The sequence below is a fragment of the Panthera tigris genome, chromosome D3, assembly GCF_018350195.1.
Source record: "Panthera tigris isolate Pti1 chromosome D3, P.tigris_Pti1_mat1.1, whole genome shotgun sequence".
Classification (NCBI taxonomy): domain Eukaryota; kingdom Metazoa; phylum Chordata; class Mammalia; order Carnivora; family Felidae; genus Panthera; species Panthera tigris.
Genome location: NC_056671.1, coordinates 23,746,848 through 23,767,491, shown reverse-complemented (window position 1 = coordinate 23,767,491; position 20,644 = coordinate 23,746,848). Strand labels below are relative to the sequence as shown.

Here is a 20,644-nt window from a genome sequence, read left to right as displayed (position 1 = left end):
CTTCTTAAAATGAGCTGCTTAAAATCAAACTGATTTTCACATCTGTTTGCTTCATCTGATAGTGTACCCTCTACTTTTTGTTTTGTGCTTTCCACAGTAGAAGGGACCAGTACAGGTTTGACTATCCTGCTCATTCTTGCATGGGAAATGCTTTCCATCTTGTCTAACCCTGTAATGTTGACCCTTTAGGTGTTTCCATCTGTTTAACCCTCAAACTTTCTAACATCACACACAACAAGGTGCTAATGGGAAATTGCTTCAGGTGCCATTCACAGATCCATGTCCTTTTCTTTTTGTGATTTTGGGAAAGGTTATGCTTTATTTTACATTATTTTCTGTCAGGCCCTAATAATAGTTTACTTTCCCAAAGGTATTTCAGATAACTATTCCCCAGCTGACTTCCTCCTATTCCCTGAAGAATAGATTGCATGAGTAGATTTATTTAGAGGAACAGACTGCCACCCTGCATGTAATGTTTGTCTCTTGGTTGGTTTCCAGTCCAGACACATTTTATTTTCTGTTTTAAATGTTAATTATTTTAATTCATAGTATGTCGTACCAGCATTCCAAGGAGCTAAAAAAATAAACTACTCTGAGAATTAGAACAAAGTATACCCTAATACTAGGATTGAGTGGAATATGTGAAAAATTTATAAGAATTTTATGTTTAGTGCTTCTGCATAACATTTTAGAATCCCTACCTTCTCCTCACCCACCCACTCCCGTCTTTATTATTATAAGAGAATATTGAATATACAGTAGTCTTAAAGATATAAAAACTCTAATTTTCCAACTATTTTTAGTTCCCTGTTCTATTAATCAAGAGTCTTTAGTAGGGGGAAACCTATATATGTAATTTATGTCATTGAGTGACAATGTCCTGGATTTGATGGGAAGAATTCCCTAATCCGTGTAATTAATGCATATCTCATATAGCATGAGAAATGTTTGCACTTCCTGTTGGTGTTAGTACTGGAAGAAAAGCTGGAATTAGAACCATGCAATTTGAATTGTGAGATTCAATTTTGAAATCGTGAGGTGAACTTTACATATCAAGCTACTAGAGTTTTTTATTGATCATAATGAGCATACAATATTAGTTTCAGGTATACAACATAATGATTCCATATTTGTATATGTCGTGAAATGATTGCCACAGTAATTCTAGTTAACATCTGTTGGTACACATGGTTAACAAATTTTTTTTTTTTTGCGTTGAGAACATTTAAGATACAGTGTCTTACCAACTTTAAAATATACAAGACAGTTTATTAACTATAGTCAAGGTGCTGTACATTACATCCTTGGGATTTATTTATTTTGTAAACAGAAGCTTTTGACTACCTTCACTTGATTTTAAAAGCAAGTATCATTTGAAAATAAATAATACAGCTTAGATCTAGCCTTTGGAGTCTAGATTATTTTATAGGGGCATGATAAAGTCATTTATAGGAAATGCAGGAGTCTTCTAGGTTCTTTAGAGTCCTGTGTTCTCATTGTCATTAAATGGACAAGTTCTATCATGAGTACAAAAACATAGGACATTCTGATACAGAAACCAGTGGCTTTAATGAGCAAGAGATTGCACTTAATAAGGACTGTTTATATGGATTTTATAGTTTATGGAGAACCATTTATACCTCCCTTAGTGCTCCCATTGATCTTTGAAGTGTAGACATCAAAATTAAACCTGATGGGCAAAACTGAGGCCAAACCAAACTAAGTTAGGACCCTTCACAGGCAGTGAATGGGTTCAGACACACTTTTGTCCTTACATCGTGCTGTGTTTACACATAAAAGTCATCAGATAGTTACTGGAAGGAATGTCTGAAAAGACCCTTCTCTCTCAATAGAGTTTTTCTGTATTAAACTTTAAGAGAAAGTGGCCATATAAATCTCGTCTCATTACTTAGAATAAAAATCCGAAACTTCAATTTTTACCATTCAAATCGAATAAAAATTTTGGTTGATTTGTGTAATGTTTCCTTTTTCCTTAAAGTCATCAGCACAGAGGAGATGTGTTGTCTTTTTGCTGTCAGTTGTTTTTATTGTCATTAAATCATTTTGCTCTGTTAATTTTTGCTCATTTGCCTGGCTGTTTGTGTGGGTACTACAGATTATTTTAAAGATTATTAATTAACCCAGTGTCTATTACCTTAATCTTTAGCACTACAAGGCTCTTACAGTTACTGCGTAGTTTTATGACATCAGTTGTTGGCCTGATCAGTCATAGTTTGTTGTTTTTACTTGCCCTTGTGAATCTTATAGATGGCCCTGTCATCTGTAGGGGGAAAAAATCTGTGTAGGAGTAATAGGGTAGGTGGAATTAGATTCCAGTTAAATTTAAATAAATGAGTGCTTTATATGTTTGACATTAGGACTCTGCAGAGAACTTTTAAATTAAATAAGCAGACGAACGACATGCCAGCTCAAAAAACTTCCTTTGCTTGGGGCTTTCTGTTTTGTGCATTATGCTTTCATATACATTTCAGCCCAGCAGTTTTGAGAAGGAAATAACTGTCTTTGTGTATAATTAACTTTAGAATTTACCTAAAATGTTTGGGATGGAGAAGAAAGTATTACAGTCTGTCCAACAAGAGGTGATAACTTTAGATTGTACAGAGGGAAGTTGGTATTGGCTAATAAGTTGTGTGTATAGTGAGGACACTTTACTAAAGGTTAAGGCCCTAAACCCTAACTAAAATGAGCAGTCTTAATTCAAGATTTGTTTTTAAGTGCTGAAACTTTTTTTTTACTTTAGTTGAGATATAGACTATATTTTGGTGGATATAAATGCTGAGAACTAGACCCAACTTTTTGTTGCGTGGCTTACTTGTGCTCATTGACCATGAGGAGTCAGAGAAGAGCCCAGCACCAGGGAAGTTTATAAGACGTCTCACAGGAGGAGGATTCAAGTTAGAAGCTGCAGATTTGGGGGCCTTTTGTCACACTGCAAGCCCAAGTTGCAGATGAAAGGGTTTGCATCCTGCCTGGTCTGGTAGAGACACAAACTAGGGAGAGAGCCTACCTTGGTCTGCCTTCTCCCAGTGAGAGCAGGTCTTTGTGATGCTAACTCTAGGGTCTACTTCCAATATTGCCAAATGGGAAAAAGACCTTTTTGCTTGTGGTGGGTGAAGAAAGGAAGGGATGTATGGGTAGTTTGATGACAAGCCTAGAATCTCAGATGGTTTTATTATGTGAAAAATATGTATCTTTTAAAGGTTTATTTGGGGAGTATTAAGTTTAGTTAAAATCATTTATCAGAAAGGTCAAATAGGATAACCTTCGTTGGTTATACTTAAGTAATATAATTTGTAGTGTCTTATTACTTGAGTGCCATTTCAAAACTTGGTGCTGGTAACAAACATCTTATTAGTTGTTACCTGAAACAAGTAGCAATTGTTGGAGTGTTCATTTGTTCTTAATATCTCCCACTGAAGATTAAACACGTGTTCTCTGTGATTCAGTTTCCTTAAACCCGAACTGTCCGTTTTGGAGTAATTGGGATTGAAAGTAAAGTAATTCCAAATTACAGGTTTTACTTGCTGAAACTAGTACCTGGATCATTACTTTTAGCTATTTTAGCAATGTGTCTATTGGCTTTTCCCTTTCTGGGATGTTTTATTCTTGCTTGAGAGTTTTTTGGGGTACTTAACTAGTTAGTCAATAAAATTGTTAAGAAGGCCTGCTAGCAAAACCAGAGTAGATGTAGCAAAAGCCGACTTTTCTCCTATTCATTCGGGGGGGGGGGGTGCTGCAGCAGGAACCTTGTTTTCTGTAACATACCCTATTTCCTCCTTTCTGTTAGGTGTGGTTGTAGAGCAAAGGAGAGTGCTTTGCTGAAAAGTGGGCGACTTTCAGAGAACTTAGGCTTTAAATACTGGTTTGTCGCTGAACGGGAAATATTTAAGGGGCTAACTGTTGTGGTTGAAAGTAGGTGGTTTGTTTACAAAATGTTCTGTTAATGAGTGTATAGGCAGATCTCTGAAGAGCCAGGAATCTGATATAGCTGTCCTTTGTTCTAGGTTATACTACTCCAACTGCCCCCCAGGCATACAGCCAGCCTGTCCAGGGGTACGGCTCTGGTGCTTATGATACCACCACTGCTACGGTCACTACCACCCAGGCCTCCTATGCAGCCCAGTCTGCATATGGCACTCAGCCTGCTTACCCAGCCTATGGGCAGCAGCCAGCAGCCACCGCACCTGCAAGGTAAGGCCATGCTCACCTAGTTCTGATTCTGCAGGGCATCAACCTATTTTCGGGAAAGAGAGCAACTATGCACACTTAAGAGTGTCCAGGATTTCATTCCTTTTTGATGGTTACTCTTAACATACTTTTAAGTGTTGACTGTGTGCTTACAGTCATCACGCTAATGTGCTAGGACACACCACAAATACATTGTTCTCCATTTAGTAGAGAAGTGGTGCCATCCAGGGGCCAAGATGAGGAATGTCACTGGCCAGATGGTCTAGTTTCAGAAGAGTGATCTTTTAGGATAGGAGGCTATTACCAAACCCAGAAAAAAATCGGGTGTGTGTTTTCCCTCACAACAAAGCTGATAGAGTTGTACTATTGGTGCTTTTATCTTTGGTTTTATTGGCCTTGTAAATGGGTAACACCTTTCTCTTTGGGAAAAACATGGCAGTTCACAGTAAAGGGGAGGTGGGAAGTCTTACAGTGGTGTCTTAGCTGACGGAATTGACATGATTTTTTCTGTATTATGTAGTTTGGTTATCTAAATACCACAGGCAAGTATACATTCTTAACTGGATATCCTGTTATGGGGTGAATATTTGGGCAAACACATTTCATACTCCATGACTAATTAGCAGGTAAACAATATTATTACTTAACAGAAGATTTCAGGTCTTTGCTTTAGGCAATGCACATAGGTGGCATCTGCATACAGTCTTGAAGGAACATTGAATTCTGATTTGAAAGAAGACTTTAGGGAATAAACAAGATCAACTTGTAACCTAGACTTTTTGCCTACTGTAGAGGTAAGAAATTAGCTCTGGCAAACACTCATGAAATTACTTCTAATGTGCACAGTGAGTAATCAGAGCTACTTGGTAGTCTCCATCTGCTAGACGGCCTGTGCAGTAGTTAGGTGAAACTCACTGATTCCTATAGGGCTCCATTTCAGTTGACCTAGGCATTGCAGAGTGTTATCAAATGTTAAAAGGCCCGTTAGATGATCCGTTGCGACAGTATATCCAAGCCGTGGGGTGGGGGTGGGGGGCAGATCTATTAATTGGTTTTTATAAATTACTCTTTTTGGTTCCTTTTTTTCCCTCGAGTTTCAATCCTTACCACTTTAAAACTGTCTCGTGACCAGTGACAGCTACTCCTCTTTTCCACTGGAAAGAGGGGGCTTGTGACCTATTTCAGCTCTGGAGAAAGCAGTACTTCCACATCCTGTCTGGTCTGCCTACCGATTCTTGGGGGTTTGCTTAAAATAACTCAAGCTCACTTTGCTACTGTCTTGTTGCACAGTTAGGACTGAGAGGTAATAGAAAACCCTGGATTTTTTTGTTTGTTTTCCTTCGGGATTGGGATTGGTTTTTATCACTTAAGAATATTTCCCAGTTCATCCGAGCATTGGTGAGAGGCATGTCCCTCCCCTACTCTGGTATTTCCATTATGGAGATTTTCAAGCAAAGTTAGAGTTATTAGTGGCAGTCGGAGTTAGGAAAATGTGTTTTCAGGTTTGGTCCTAACAAGTGAGAAACATAAAGTAACCCACAGTTACTAAACAGTACTAAAACTTCTGCGTTACTGTTAAAAGTTTCTTGTCTGTCTGCAACATCCTTTTAGAGAGAAAGCCATTTTCTTACCTAACAAACCACCTCCCCTCCCAGATCACTTAAATTGGCAGCAGAAAATCTTGTAACTGCCTTTCATAGCTGTTAATGTGGAACAAGTGGAACATGTTGGTATCTCTTCGGTGGGTGTGATGAATTCTCCCTCTTTTTTCATGTCCTCTTCCAGCAAATACAGTTGGACCAACACTGGGTTTTGATGTAGGTCACTTCACAATTGTATTTACTTCCGAGCTCAGTCCTACCATTGCACATTGCTCCGAGGTTGTAGAGTTCTTATTCCCGGGAGTTTTATGGTTGAGGGAAAAAGTCTTACTTTTTTATTTCTCCTTTTAGACCGCAGGATGGTAACAAACCCGCTGAGACTAGTCAACCTCAATCTAGCACAGGGGGTTACAACCAGCCCAGCCTAGGATATGGACAGAGTAACTACAGTTATCCCCAGGTACCTGGGAGCTACCCCATGCAGCCAGTCACGGCACCACCATCTTATCCTCCTACCAGGTCAGTATCCTCCTGGCCAGTGAGCTAGTAGAATAACAAAATCGTTTTTGTCAGGCTGTTGACGTGCTTCTTCCTTAGGTGAAATGGGTTATCTGACTCTCTCAGTGTTTAAGCCTGGCCATGCAGTGTTACATTAATCAGTCTTAGGTCCCTGTAGTAGTACCTGGCAGCCAGTAACTCTTTTCTCTTGAATACAGATGAAAACATTGTTACCACTCCACGTTCTTCCTTTTAATTTTGCTCTCTTAGCTAATTCAGATGCATGAAAAACAGGTATATGAAAACAGGTAAACCCAACCATGGGAGCCACCTTCTCCAATGCAGTTTGGATGGATAAAGTGCAGGACATAAAAATGTAATCATTTCATATTTGACTTAATTCAGAGGTCCGTTCATGCACAAGTCTTTTAATGATCGGGCCAGGGCCTTTACTTTTGTCTTCAGGCTTATTCAACATTTTTTGTCTTCGGTTAACCACACCAGCAGCTATAATGTCTAGTTTGGGTTTCTTTTAATAGTAGAGGAAAGAACTGCAAGTTTTCTCGCTCACGGTTTAATTAGAAGCAAATTTTCAAATGAATTGTCTCAATTGTGTCCTGAAATGTTGACTTAGTTCTGCTAGAGGTGGCAGTTCCCTGTTTTGTACTCAATTTCATTGGTTTACACAGTAGAGCACAGCAGATGTGAACAGGTTTAGAAGCAGATACAGCTGACCCGGTAAGTGCACAACTTGGAGCAGCAATGGGCAGGCTTACAGCAGAGTTCTTCACAGAGCCCAGTGCGCCTATTCTGCTGCGAGTAGTTAATGTGGCCCATTGAATAGGTGCACCTAGTGAAGAGAGGCTGTTGGGTCTGTATAGCCATGCTGTTGGGTGTGGTGGTAGAGGCTTAGTTTAACTGTACTTCTAATATGATGGGGTTGTTTTGTTTTCTTCATTATCATAGTTCATCTGAAGTTTAATAGTTCTTTTCAAGGTTTATTTCTATGCAAGAAGGTATCTTGGTTTAGTTTCCCTGACATGTGGTTGCCATGTCAGCAGATGAAGAACTTCTGATGCTTCTTGTATAGTGTCTTAATTCTGAAGTTTCCTTCTCCATCTTTCCTCCATTAATGCCCAGATTTCATAGATGATCGATCAGACATGTCTAAAAGTTTAAAACTATATACCGTACATAGAAAAATAGTTTGAAACTTGGGACAAATTGTCAAGAGAAAATTGCCATATTTGTGTGACCACACACACACACCGAGCAGTCTTGTACCTTCTGAAAAATCAGTCATGACTGAAGGGAATTGTTGGAGCCAGGCTTAGAGCTGCCATACTTAACTACCTCCTTTTCCTTGGTGGCTTTTTCACTGGGTCAGCGTGCCCTATGTATTCTTCCCTTAATCCAGGAAGCACCTAAACTCACAAATTGGCCTTGAATTTAATTAAAAATAACTCTGGTTTTAATGGGATGCAAAGTAGAAGAGGAGACTCTTAGGGTCGTATGTTGTATACTAGATAGGTTTTCGGTATTTTCCCCTTACGCATTGAAAGCTTTATTGTTCCGAATACAAAAATATTTGCTTATTTTGAATTCAAACTGTTGATATGTAGAAAGTAAGTGCATTTTTGAGTGTTTCTATGTCACATGTTTTGAATGTCTCTTGATTAAAGGGGGCTTGAAGAAATAACAAGCCTCTCTAAAAAGCTTTTTTTTTTCTTTCAGCTATTCCTCTACACAGCCGACTAGTTATGATCAGAGCAGTTACTCTCAGCAGAACACCTATGGGCAGCCGAGCAGCTATGGACAGCAGAGTAGCTATGGTCAACAAAGCAGCTATGGGCAGCAGCCGCCCACTAGTTATCCCCCCCAAACTGGATCCTACAGCCAGGCTCCAAGTCAATATAGCCAACAGAGCAGCAGCTACGGGCAGCAGAGTGAGTTGCTAAGAGAGAAAACCAAATAAGAATGATTATGTTTGGAGTTGCTGAACGTGGGGAAATGCTCTTTACAGTTGTTTACTTTCAGACTCCAGGATGCATCTTTAGGACGTAGCATCCTGGCTAACCACTTGGATGTCCCACTAAAGACATGAGTGCTTTTCTCCAGTTTAGTTGTTGTTAGTATGCCTTGCAAAAGAGAGAGAAAAGAGAGTTTGTAACTGACCAGAGCACACATGTTAAGACTGCCAGCTTTGCTCTCTTTGAGGAGGTTACACATAGTGAGTGAAGCTGGCATTCCTGTGGCCTGCCCACCACAACTCATTAGAAGGACATGAGCAGGTAGCTGTTGAAGACTACTGCAATTTTGATAGTCTAAAAAATGCTAGGTTTTGTTTTTGGTTTTTGTTTACATCTGTAAAGAAAAAAAAAGTCCTTCTCACAGAACACTTAGTTTGACGTGGAGAAGTAACCAAAAATTCAAAACTGCTGTTTCACAATTTAATTTTTACCCGGATTGTTGGGGGATTTTTGTTTGGAGGTTTTGGGGTGTTTTGTTGTTGTTGTTTTGTTTTGTTTTGTTTTAAGTGTTTTTTTAACTAAACTCTATCCATGGGCATGTTTCATTATGGCTATGAAATGAGTAGTGCTGCTTGATGGGGATTATTCTAAAGCCCTAAGAAACCTAGCTCTGTTTTTGTTTTTGAGAGTAGTTTAAAGCAGCAGCTTTTGGAGATATCTTAGGATACAAAACCTTACAAACTGTTGGCCAGGGGGCTTTTGTTTGTTTGGGTGGTTTATTCTAGGGTAACTATGTAAGGTTATTTCACTTGATGAATTAGCAGTTTTGGTTAAACTTATAAGAGCCTACTGATAGAGGTGCCTTGTCAGGTGTGAAGAAGATAGTGCCTTGGTTAGTGCCTTGCAATTGAGAATTCTGTGATTCCAGGAGAAAGTACAACAGGCAGTGGTTCAAATGCTGGTCCATGGCTTACAGATGTGACTCTTTCCTCAGGTTCATTCCGACAGGACCACCCCAGTAGCATGGGTGTTTATGGGCAGGAGTCTGGAGGATTTTCCGGACCAGGAGAGAACCGGAGCATGAGTGGCCCTGATAACCGGGGCAGGGGAAGAGGGGGATTTGATCGTGGAGGCATGAGCAGAGGTGGGCGGGGAGGAGGACGCGGTGGAATGGGGTAAGAGCAAACCTTTTATCCTTTTACTTAATTTTGTTTCATCCATAGGATTTTCAATGGAAAGAAGGGACTGAAAGACATAAGAAATTTATTTCTACATTTCCATGGACAATCTGTTGAGCCCAGGCCATCTTCTAAAACATGGAAATGTCATCTTTGTGGCATAGATTAAGTGGCAGTTTGCTTTTTTCCCTGCCAATCTACTTAGTTGGGTTGGGGAGAATAAAGAATGGTTTTGAAACTAGAGCTTTCAGTTCCCTTCATGGTTTCCAGAGGTCAAAAGCCTCTGTGGGTAATAGACTCGGGATGGAACACACACAACCTTCTAACACCCCTAGGTTTTTAACTAATGGCCTCTGAATGGTTGTCTTGAAACACCTGGTATATATATATATATATATACTGCAGAAAAGGAGAGCAGCTGTTTTCCAGTGTTTGTCCCCAACTTCTGTTTGTACTCGCAACTGTTGAACATAATGATGAAGATATTGGTCCTGTAACCCTGAGGTGCACCTGGTACACAGAAAAGTCCAATAGCTTTTTGCAGAGTAATGTATATAATTACAGGATCACTCCCCATTGGAGATCTCAAGAAGTCTAAATCGGTTTGACCATTTTGATTAATGGCACAATCTGGTTTAGAAAACTTTGTTTAGATCAATAATATAACCCTGCTACCTGTGCCTGCCCCTCCCCTCCCTTCTCCCGTCCCTTCTCCCCTTCCTGGTGTCTGTACTTTGATGAAGGTGAGGTATAATGTTGGTGGTTAACATAATCCAGAAGGTTTAGTTCTGTGTGTGTTCTGTCCCTATATAAATTAGTAAAAAAAAAAGTTATGCAGAATGTTACATATTATGTATATTGGAATCGGTGCCACTGTTGGTTCAAGGAAAAATTGGATAGGATTTTTATATATATATATAGAAGTGGACTTCAAAATTAGAATAAAAGTTGATCTCTAATTTTTATATTAGCAAATCTGTTTACTGTTGAAAGATACTGATTGAAAATACCACTTTGCATATTCTGCATAACTTAAAGTCTTTGGTGAAATCTTTATTGGAAGAAACCGTTACTTGACAAAATACAAAAATTTATAACAATTTGGTAAAAAGTAAAATCAGTCTGATTTGGAGAAAATCATTCCATTATAAAGGTTTCACTTCTTTATATGGATGTTTTAAAATAGATGTAGACACTTGAAATTACTATCATCACGTCTCCAATCACCTAGAATTCTTAGAATTTTTCAATTGCAAAACCAATTTCAAGTTCGCTCATTTTAATACTCCAGAAGTAATAATTCTACTAATTTTGCTAGACTTTGCTAATAGAGGGATCCCCTCTTTCTGGATGAGAAGTCTCTCCTGGAGCCATAGAAAAAATCGTGGCTTTCCCACAGGTTTTTCAACTGACTGTGAAGCAGTCAGTTGGATTCCTTGGGGACAGGACAGGGGCATTCTCCCCTCCCCTCTTTTTTACTGTGGTGTGGTGATGGTTTTCAGTGTCTTCAGCAGGTAAGGCACTCAATGTTGTTAACATGCCCTTTTTCATTGCCTCAGTATTTTGATATTTTCATTGGCTGTTAAACGTGGAAACTTTTTAACATGCTTTGTCGCATTTATATGCTACAGGTTACAAAGTGAGAGCCTTGTATACACTTCAATACTTAAAAAGTACCCGTACTCAGTACTCAGCCGGCAGCATAATGAAAAGTGGGACTAGACACGGTGTCCATATGGAGAGGAAAAATATACATAGAATATTTTTAACAAAATGTATTCATTGTATAAATGGAATCCTTCTGTAACTTTGGTAACTGCATACTTGTTATTTGGTAATGAACCAGAGGAGGTATAATACTCTAGAATTGTGTAACATTAAAGTGTAAACTTTTGTGTTTAAAGAGAGAGAACATTTTATGGTGTGTACTTTTAAAAAGGAAAGAAAGCTGCATGCAACAGCTTGAAATTGTATATTCAGGTATTAAAGGTGCAATACTGGTTAGGAAAAGCTCAAGGCCTCCCACTGGGGAGCTGCCTTTATTTAATTTTAAAGAAAAAACAAAAGGCCCAGCATATTCCCTCCCCCTGTTTACAGTATGTGAGGCAGTAATATTATACTGCTGTCATCTCTGTTCTCAACTGATATGTCTATAAAGTTGCACCCCCAGTCTGTTGAGCCTTGGTATTTGTTGTAAATTCTCCTTTCACAGCAATTGTTAAACCCATTAGTGCCCTGAAATGTATGGCTTTATGCTGAAGATTGGCTGGATGCGTCCTCTGATGTGTGTTGTAGGCGTTTAATGTGGTTGTCTCCTGCTTGATTATACTGTGACTTGTTAGGAAGCCTCCCTGGGCTCTCCCCTAGGAGAGGTTGAGGGTGCACCTTTATGAACATGGAAAGCAGTTGCCCCAGCTTTGCTGCTCCACTCTCCGACCAAGCTCTCCCTGTTTTTCAGCCGATGGGGTGGGTGTTGGGATCTGTTTTCTTCCCCTAATTTGCCAAGTATTGCACTATTAATACCAGCCCCCGAAATGAAAGGAACCAACCACACTGGTGTGTACAATCAGACAAGCAAGGTTGTATATAAAGAAAATTTGAGCAAGCTGCCCTGAAGAAAGGCATAGTGACGAGATGAGAGAGATGCATTGTTTGGAGATGTGTTTAGCCAGTGCCCTTCTTCCCCACGAGCCCCCCCAAGGCTCAGAGCGGTACTGGCTTTTAAAGGGAAAGGCCTTCATTTCTTCGTTTATCCCCCCAGCAGCGCTGGAGAGCGAGGTGGCTTCAATAAGCCTGGTGGTAAGTTTTTGAGTATTACCATGGATAGTGTTTAAAAAAAAAAATACAGTCAGTTTTTAGAAAACTATAATTTTTTATTAGTTTCATAAGCGGTTTAAAAATGATCTATACAAAGAGACTAATGGGTACTGCCGGCATTGTCTTAGGGGTAATAAGGTTAACCTATGGTTACAAAACAAAGGGTAACTTGAAGTATTGAGCAACTGCTTCTGTAATATGGGGGAGAATCCATTTTTTAAATTTGGTTTGTTTGGAGGAAAATTTTTGACTTAAATTTAACACTAATTTGGCACATAAGCATTGAGAGTGTATTTGGTTAATGGTTTAAAAGCAAACCAGCAAAGAAAAAGCAAAACCCTAGCAAATCTTTCACAAATGTTTAAAGGGGCACTGCTCCATTTTAGCAGTGCGGGTCTTTTTGAATTTAATGAAGCCCCATCAAATGGTGGTACAGTAGATAGCTATGTGTGTTTGTAAGGTTTGTAGCTTGCAAGACGTGCACTAATAGTATCTTATGTGATCTTTCCTGGTTGGCAGGACCCATGGACGAAGGACCAGATCTTGATCTAGGTAATTTTGAACTCTTGAATTTTGTTTCTTGCTTTATAAACAAACAGCACAGAAGTTAAGTGTGTGCTGGAGCTCAGCAGCCTGACGGATCGGTGTGGTATTTTTGCTGTCGGGAGCAGTTTGGGCTCCCTTTCTCATGAGCGTCTGCTCATAATAGCCTTAGACAAAGGAAACCACAAGTTCCAAGGCATTCTTGTTAGTGTGGCTGGTAGTTCTCTTAGCTTTGTGATAATTACCAGTGAGTAGTAGTAACTAGTGGCTTAATTAGTCCATGTAGATACAGGACAATAACTCCCTTCTGTCTTTTTTCTGGAAGGCCCACCTGTAGATCCAGATGAAGACTCTGACAACAGTGCAATTTATGTGCAAGGCTTAAATGACAATGTGACTCTGGATGATCTGGCAGACTTCTTTAAGCAGTGTGGAGTTGTTAAGGTGAGTGGAAGCATAACCATGTGAGCTGACAGATCTTCCAGTCACTAGGCATTTACTTCATAGAGACATAGTTGATGTTGAATGTTTCTGAAGATCTGACTGCTTCTGAAGTTGCCTGGCTTTTCTTAGTGTGTTGTAGTTTGCTCCTTAAAATACAAACAAAAAAAACTTTATGTGGAAAAGAAATGCTAAACATGGTTTGGGTATACTTAACAACTCAGTCCTTTCTTTAATTTGTTTTTAATATTTACTTATTTTTGAGAGAGAGAGAGTGTGAGCAGAGGAGGGGCAGAGAGAGGGAGGGAGGGAGACCCAGAATCCGAAGCAGGCTCAAACCCTTGAACTGAGAGATGGTGACCTGAGCCGAAGTCGGACGCTTAACTGACTGAACCACCCAGGCGCCGCAACAACTCAGTCCTTTGTTTATTATTGTCAGTTACTTGTAAGAATACTTACATGGACACTACTGTTTGTGAAATACAGAATATAACATAACAGTTTTAAAATAGCGAACATTTATATTTCTTCTTCCCGGTATAAGTAGTAGAGCTTTAAGTGTATGTGGCATGTTTCTTTTCCACTTTTATCCCTTGTCAGCACTCCCATCCCAAATCTTACCTCTCCCTTTTTTTTCGTAGACGTATGCTTAGTATTGGAGAATGTTTATTAGATGGTACTGTAAGGCAGCGGTATTCTGGGAATACAGCAGGAATGGGCAGATAGAAACCCTTGGAGTTCATGTATAGTGGGGAACATAGTAAAAAGAAATACAGTATGTTAGATGATGTTATGGAGGAAAAGTAAATACAGCAAGGAGGGCTGGGGTAAAACGAATAGAGCTGTATAGTTCAGAGTTGGGAAGGCTTTTCAGAAAAATGGAGGGAGTAGCAAGGCAGAAGGTCCGAGGAGCTCAACAAAACTGGTGTGACCAGAAAGTTTTGATCTGAGCTATTGCAGTGGTGGTTGGATTATTCCTTACATGGGCAAAACTAAGAGACACTAGGGTTTTGAGAAGGGACTGGGGGTCCCCAGGTCAGAAATCCCAAAGTTTGGGAAGGGGCATGTGGTTTGCTCAGTCAGTTAAGCATCAGATGCTTGATTTCAGCTCACGTCACAATCTCCGAGTTCATGGGATCAAGCCCCACATCAGGCTCTGCTGGGGGTGGAGCCTGCTTGGGATTCATATTCTCATTCTCTCTCTCTCTCTCTCTCTCTCTCTCTCTCTCTCCCTCCCTCCCTCCCTCCCTCCCTCCCTCCCTCTCTCCCTCTCTTCCTCTCTCCCTCTCCCTCCCCCTCTCCCTCTCCCTCCCTTCCTCCCTCCCTTTCTCTCTCTCTCTCTCTCAAAATAAATAAACTTAAAAAAAAATACTAATCTAAGATTTAAAAAACTTTGGGGGGGAGTCTTGTTCGTTTGTAAATACTTCACAAGTTATTCATATATTCTCGGATAGACAGTTGGGTTATTTCTAAGTTTTTAGTCTACAGCCCATGATGCAGTGAACATTCTTGTACACTACTGGGGCACAGTGCACTTACTTGCAGTAGTTAAGTTCTGTAAAGTCACTACAAAATGCTGAATTAATGAATGCTGAACCACTGCTCCTAGGGAAAGTATGTACACAGCTGTATACACACATCTCACATAGATTATAATCATAAATTCTAAAAACAATTCACCCTGAGATTCTGTTTACTCTTACAAAGAGAAAGTGAGGTTCTGAAGTGTTAAAATGACTTGCCTGAGTTGACATTCAAATTCATCTAACAGGCCCCAGGGCCAGAACTTCTTGCACTACACTGCCCTGTCCCCTACAGTCTCCATCCCCTGGTCTTATCTAGAGAGAGCTGGAATGAGGAGGCAGTGTGTCTCTGGAGCTCAGCTGGAACACGTGCATCAGGCAGCATAAATTTTTGTCCCTCTGTGCATGTGTACAGGTAACCACAAAAGTGCTACAAGTATCGGGTTTGGAGTTCTAAATTTTAGCAAGTAGGCAAATCTGCAAATATTGAATCCATGAATAATGAGGATCGACTGTACCCAGGCATAGAATTGCTGGTTCTTAAGGTGTGCATGTTTAACTTCACAAGATAATAGTACAGCTGAGCAACTTCGATTCCGCCAGCATTCCTGATACCACATTCACCACATCCTCACTGCTACTGGGAATCTCCCGAATCTTTAGTTTAAGCCAATCTACTTTAAGAAAATGGAAACGTGGTTTTAATTTGACTTGCCCTGGTTGCTAATCATGTTCTAATTGCATGCTATCTTTTGTGAAATGCCTGTTAGTCTTATGCTCATTTTTCATTGGATTGTTATTTGTTCTGCATATGGTTCTTTATATTCTCTGAAGGCTGATCCTTGTCTAATACTGCAGATGTATTCTCCCAGCCTTTAACTCCTTTTCTTGGGATGAATGGAAGCTCTTTGTGTAGTTGAACTTACCAGTCTTGTCCTTACTGGTTTGTGTCTTTCTTTTCGTAAGACCTTGTGTTCTGGCAACATTTATTGAAAGATCTGTCCTTTCCTGGGTGGTATAGACTGTATCAGTCACATAACATATCTTGTATACTTTGGGTTCATTTGTATGCGCCTGTGCTAATGATAGCAGAGCTCATTATTTTTATGCCAAGTCTTGAGATCTGCAAATATCGAGCAAATTCTTCAGTTTTGTTCTTTTTCCTCAGGAATGCTTTGCTGTTTACTGCTTGCTCTTCTGTGTACATTTCCATTTAGGAAGTTCTTTGAAAACCCCAGTTGGGTATTTATTGAACCTGTAAGACAGTTTGAGGAGAATTGACATTTTTATAATACTGAGTAGTTTTTTCCATGAATATCCTATGCCCATTTATTTAGGTCTTTAATAAAGACTGTCTCCTTAATAAGGTTTTTGCAAGTCTTTGTTAGTTTTATTTTTAGATTTTTTTTTAGTTAATGGTCATTTTCAAATGATATTTTATGGTGGTTGTAACTGCATAGAAATAGGGTTGATTCTGGTAGATCTTAACACATAATGAAGATTTCTCTCTACTTGTGATGCATTTGGCATGTTGTTTATTTGGGTACATGGGGTTTTTTCCTAGTTTAGAAAGTAGTGTATACTGTGGATTTTGTAAAATAAAGGAGATTTTAAAAATACATAGCCCAAGGGGCGTCTGGGTGGCTCAGTCACTTGAGCATCTGACTCTTGATGTCAGCTCAGGTGATCTTGCCTTCATGAGATTGAGCCTCACGTCGGCTGGCTCCATGCTGAGTGTGAGCTTGCTTGGGATTCTCTCTCCCTCTCTCTTTGCCCCTCCCCCACTTGTACACCCGTGCTGTCTCTCTCAAAATAAATAACCCTTTTAAAAAAACCACACATAGCCCATCATTCATACCGCTATTTCCATGTTTCTTTTCAATCTGTATATGTTATTTATAAAAATATAGGTATCCGTACATAATCTTAAAAAAGTTATCTTTCTTTTAAAAAAAAGAAAGCCTTCTATGTCAATACTCTTAGGTATCACTAGGTGTGTAAACAAACATGTATAGATTAGACTTTGATCATACGCACATTTAATGTGGAAAACACATGAAGCCATATTCTTGTACAGTGTGGCTCCCGAATACAATCTCGTTGCATCTGGTGTTCACCTGAAAAGCTAGTGATGTGTTCTAGCTCTGGAGGAAAAATTGGCTGTGTTAGACGTAATCAAGAATGCTTCTAGCACACTCAGTCCTGTACTGATTTAAGGATGATTTTTCCTTAAGTGAGACATGGCTTATGTGATGGCATCAAAGCCTGACTGTCACATTATAAGAGGTGGCTGCTCTGACCAGGTGCCTGTTAGTATGGACACACAAAATGTCGGGCAGGTGCAAGGACACCAGCAGAATGACAACTAGGGAAGGAACGGAACCTATATTATTCACTGACACACTTCAGAACTTAAGGCATGTTTTGGTTTTCATGATCCCTACACCTAAGGGGAAAAAAATCACCTAAGTGTATATGTTACGGCAATTTAGATCAGTCACCCATAATTGCACTACTCAGGAGATAAACTAACATCCTACTAAATGTGCATGTGTGTGGAAAAATTACTGCTTTGGGCGATCCAAGGGCTTATCTAAATTTTGCATGGGCTTTATTTCCCCCAAAAGAAGCCTAACTGTGCTATTTTGTGCCTAGATGAACAAGAGAACCGGACAACCCATGATCCATATCTACTTGGACAAGGAAACAGGAAAGCCCAAAGGCGATGCTACAGTGTCCTATGAAGACCCACCAACTGCCAAGGCGGCCGTCGAGTGGTTTGATGGTAGGAGCCCTAGAGTCAACAGGGGGTGCTCACTGGCATTCTTAACTCCACCTGCCCTGGGGCACACTGAAGGTCTTAGAGTAGATGTGTGTATCAGCCTGCAGGTGAAGCAAGGGTCTTGCTGATGTATGTTAGAATATTGTTCTCTGAAGTAATTTTAGGGACAAGGATCCGTTCTCCCTCTGCGTGACTAGAAGGCATGGTGGGAAGGAGGAACTAGAGAGCCGTAGGAGCCAGAAGACCCTCTGCCTGTGCTAGAGGAGCACTGGATGGCTGTTGGGAAGCTACATGCCTGGCTCCCTTCTGCCATGGGAGGGCCCAGTTGCTGGCCCTGGATTAGGAGATTCTTTATTTTGAGTCGTCATTACTACAAATCCACCTTGCTTAAAGTTGTAGATGCTTCTCTAAGCACGGGTATCAGGAGGTACAGACAACCACACAGAAATCCAGTATACATTTCAATATATACATTTGGCCTTTGGCATTGGTTCTGGAGTTTTCACTGCAGACAAAAACAACTTGAAAGTGCCAGAGGACAGCTCCTGGGTCTTCTCTCTTCGCCACTTTCATGCACTTGTCCCTACTTCTCACCCTTTTCTGGGCACAGGTGCCAGTGCACTTCGTTTTCCCCTGGCTTAGGGTACAGAGGTTTATGAGGTCGCTTTTGAAGGTGTTTATGGCCTTGCCAGTGACGATCTTAGGGCAGAGTGTGGGTGGAGCACGTGTGCTGTGCTGGGGTTGAGGGGATGAGTGTGGTGGTGGTGGATTGTGAGCAAGGAGTGCTTTAGCCTTGCCTAATCCCCCAAGGAGGGAAGAGTTGGGAATAACTGGTATTCTGTTCTCTTATTCCAGGGAAAGATTTTCAAGGGAGCAAACTTAAGGTTTCTCTTGCTCGGAAGAAGCCTCCAATGAACAGCATGCGGGGTGGTATGCCTCCCCGTGAGGGCCGAGGGATGCCGCCACCGCTCCGTGGAGGTATTTACCGGACACCTTCCCTGAGCTGCTTCTGTGTTGCTTTGGGCATTTTATGGCACACTTGTCTTTGAGAAACTTGATTTCTAGAATGTAAACAAGCCCGTTAGAAATAGTAAGAAGGTGTGTAGGATTAATACTGAACCACTAAATGCCAACAGCAAAAGTTTGCAGGAATGAAAGGAAGAGAAGAACGGGTTTCTTGGCCGGATGGGTGGGGGGGTGCTGGCGTGCCTGGGAACCACTGCCTGGCTATCAGCCCAGGGCTGCCATTTATTTATATTTATTTTGCTTGGGTCTCTTCATCTGCATGAAATGCCTGTTCTTGTACAGTTTGTGGGAGCTAACTGAAATAATGTGCGTGGAAGGCACAGGGCTGGGCCCTCATATCTGGGGCCGATGATGGGACAGTTGACAGCTGTGCTCTCTGCGAATGCCTTTAATGCTAGGGTGTTCCCTGCAGCAAATCTAGTGCTGTGGAGAGGTGACTGGCTCTTTTCTTATTGCAGGTCCAGGGGGCCCAGGAGGTCCTGGGGGCCCCATGGGTCGCATGGGAGGCCGTGGAGGAGACAGAGGTGGCTTTCCCCCAAGAGGGCCCCGGGGTTCCCGGGGGAACCCATCCGGAGGAGGAAACGTCCAGCACCGAGCTGGAGACTGGCAGTGCCCCAATCCGTATGTACTTCTCTTGACAAACTAACAGTCTTCACTAGTGAAGTCACATCTTACCCATTCCCACTGTGGAGAGGAGGGCCACTGGATGGTTTTTGTCTAGGTGGTTTTGTAATGAGGACCCAGATTGCTCTGTGGTGGGGTGGATGGGGGGCCTTCTGAAGGAAGTCATGGTTCCAGTGGACTCCTGGGGTCCACGTGTGTGTGGTTTTGCAGACATTTTCTGGATCATACCTCAGTCCTTTGGGTGCCTTGCTGCCTGAGGTGGTGGCTCTAAAGCCAGTTTCTGCCGACAGACCCTCTTAATGGTGTTTGACCCAGACCCCAGTATATTTATGCTGGTGGAAATACAGTGAGTGCCTTTGCTTAACTTCCTTAGTTCAGTTGGTGATTTCTGTTGTGATATAATTTTATGCAGGGGGTGTGGAAACCAGAACTTCGCCTGGAGAACAGAATGCAACCAGTGTAAGGCCCCGAAGCCTGAAGGCTTCCTTCCACCACCCTTTCCACCCCCAGGTAGGTATAGGTTTTGGGAGCATCCCCTCAGCTTCTTCGTACTATAAACCTCTCTTGTTAACTTGGTGGACTTGGTAAAGTCCTGCTGCTGACAGCCAAGCTGATGGTTGCAGTAAGTGCAGTCTTGGCAGTGGGGTCCTCGAGTCCTAAATAAAGTATGGCCCAGATATTCAGATCAAGTAAAGTATCTGCTTTGTTTCTGTTCTGGGAGGAGGTCGCAGATCCTGAGCAGCCTCTGAGGCATGTCCATAGCAGCCTCCATCCTGTCTTGCTGCTGATCTGTCCTTTTCCTTATTTTAGGTGGTGACCGTGGCAGAGGTGGCCCTGGTGGCATGCGAGGAGGAAGAGGTGGCCTCATGGACCGCGGTGGTCCTGGTGGAATGTTCAGAGGTGGCCGTGGTGGAGACAGAGGTGGCTTCCGTGGTGGCCGGGGCATGGACCGAGGTGGCTTTGGTGGAGGAAGACGAGGTGGCCCCGGTGGGCCCCCTGGGCCTTTGATGGAACAGATGGGAGGCAGAAGAGGCGGGCGTGGAGGCCCCGGGAAAATGGATAAGTATGTGATGGTGAAAACCAGCTGCGGCTACCGGGCGCGTCGGGGCCACAGCCCCTTCCTGTCCGACTAGAGTGGGTCCAGCTCCAGTGGGAGGGGGTGGGAAGCTCCCTCTCATTCCCCCTCCTTTAACTCATCACCCCTTTCCACCTTGCAGAGGCGAGCACCGTCAGGAACGCAGAGACCGGCCCTACTAGACGCAGAGACCCCGCAGAGCTGCATTGACTACCAGATTTATTTTTTAAACCAGAAAATGTTTTAAATTTATAATTCCATATTTATAATGTTGGCCACAACATTATGATTATTCCTTGTCTGTACTTTAGTATTTTTCACCATTTGTGAAGAAACATTAAAACAAGTTAAATGGTA

At 41.5% G+C, this 20,644-nt stretch overlaps 1 protein-coding gene across 3 annotated transcripts in view; it reads left to right on the top strand.

The window, feature by feature from the left end:
- EWSR1 (EWS RNA binding protein 1) overlaps nucleotides 1-20,644 on the top strand; it is a 27,088-nt gene extending 6,444 nt beyond the window's left edge. The window contains exons 5-17 of one of the 3 annotated variants that reach the window (XM_007082512.3): nucleotides 4,026-4,212; nucleotides 6,162-6,329; nucleotides 8,043-8,254; nucleotides 9,273-9,453; nucleotides 12,221-12,255; nucleotides 12,793-12,825; nucleotides 13,142-13,260; nucleotides 17,436-17,565; nucleotides 18,418-18,540; nucleotides 19,047-19,209; nucleotides 19,625-19,722; nucleotides 20,023-20,275; nucleotides 20,430-20,644. In XM_007082512.3, coding sequence (XP_007082574.1) covers nucleotides 4,026-4,212; nucleotides 6,162-6,329; nucleotides 8,043-8,254; nucleotides 9,273-9,453; nucleotides 12,221-12,255; nucleotides 12,793-12,825; nucleotides 13,142-13,260; nucleotides 17,436-17,565; nucleotides 18,418-18,540; nucleotides 19,047-19,209; nucleotides 19,625-19,722; nucleotides 20,023-20,275; nucleotides 20,430-20,469 — 1,742 coding nt within the window. In that variant the 3' untranslated portion in view covers nucleotides 20,470-20,644. The other 2 variants (XM_007082511.3, XM_007082513.2) reach the window with 2 other exon arrangements.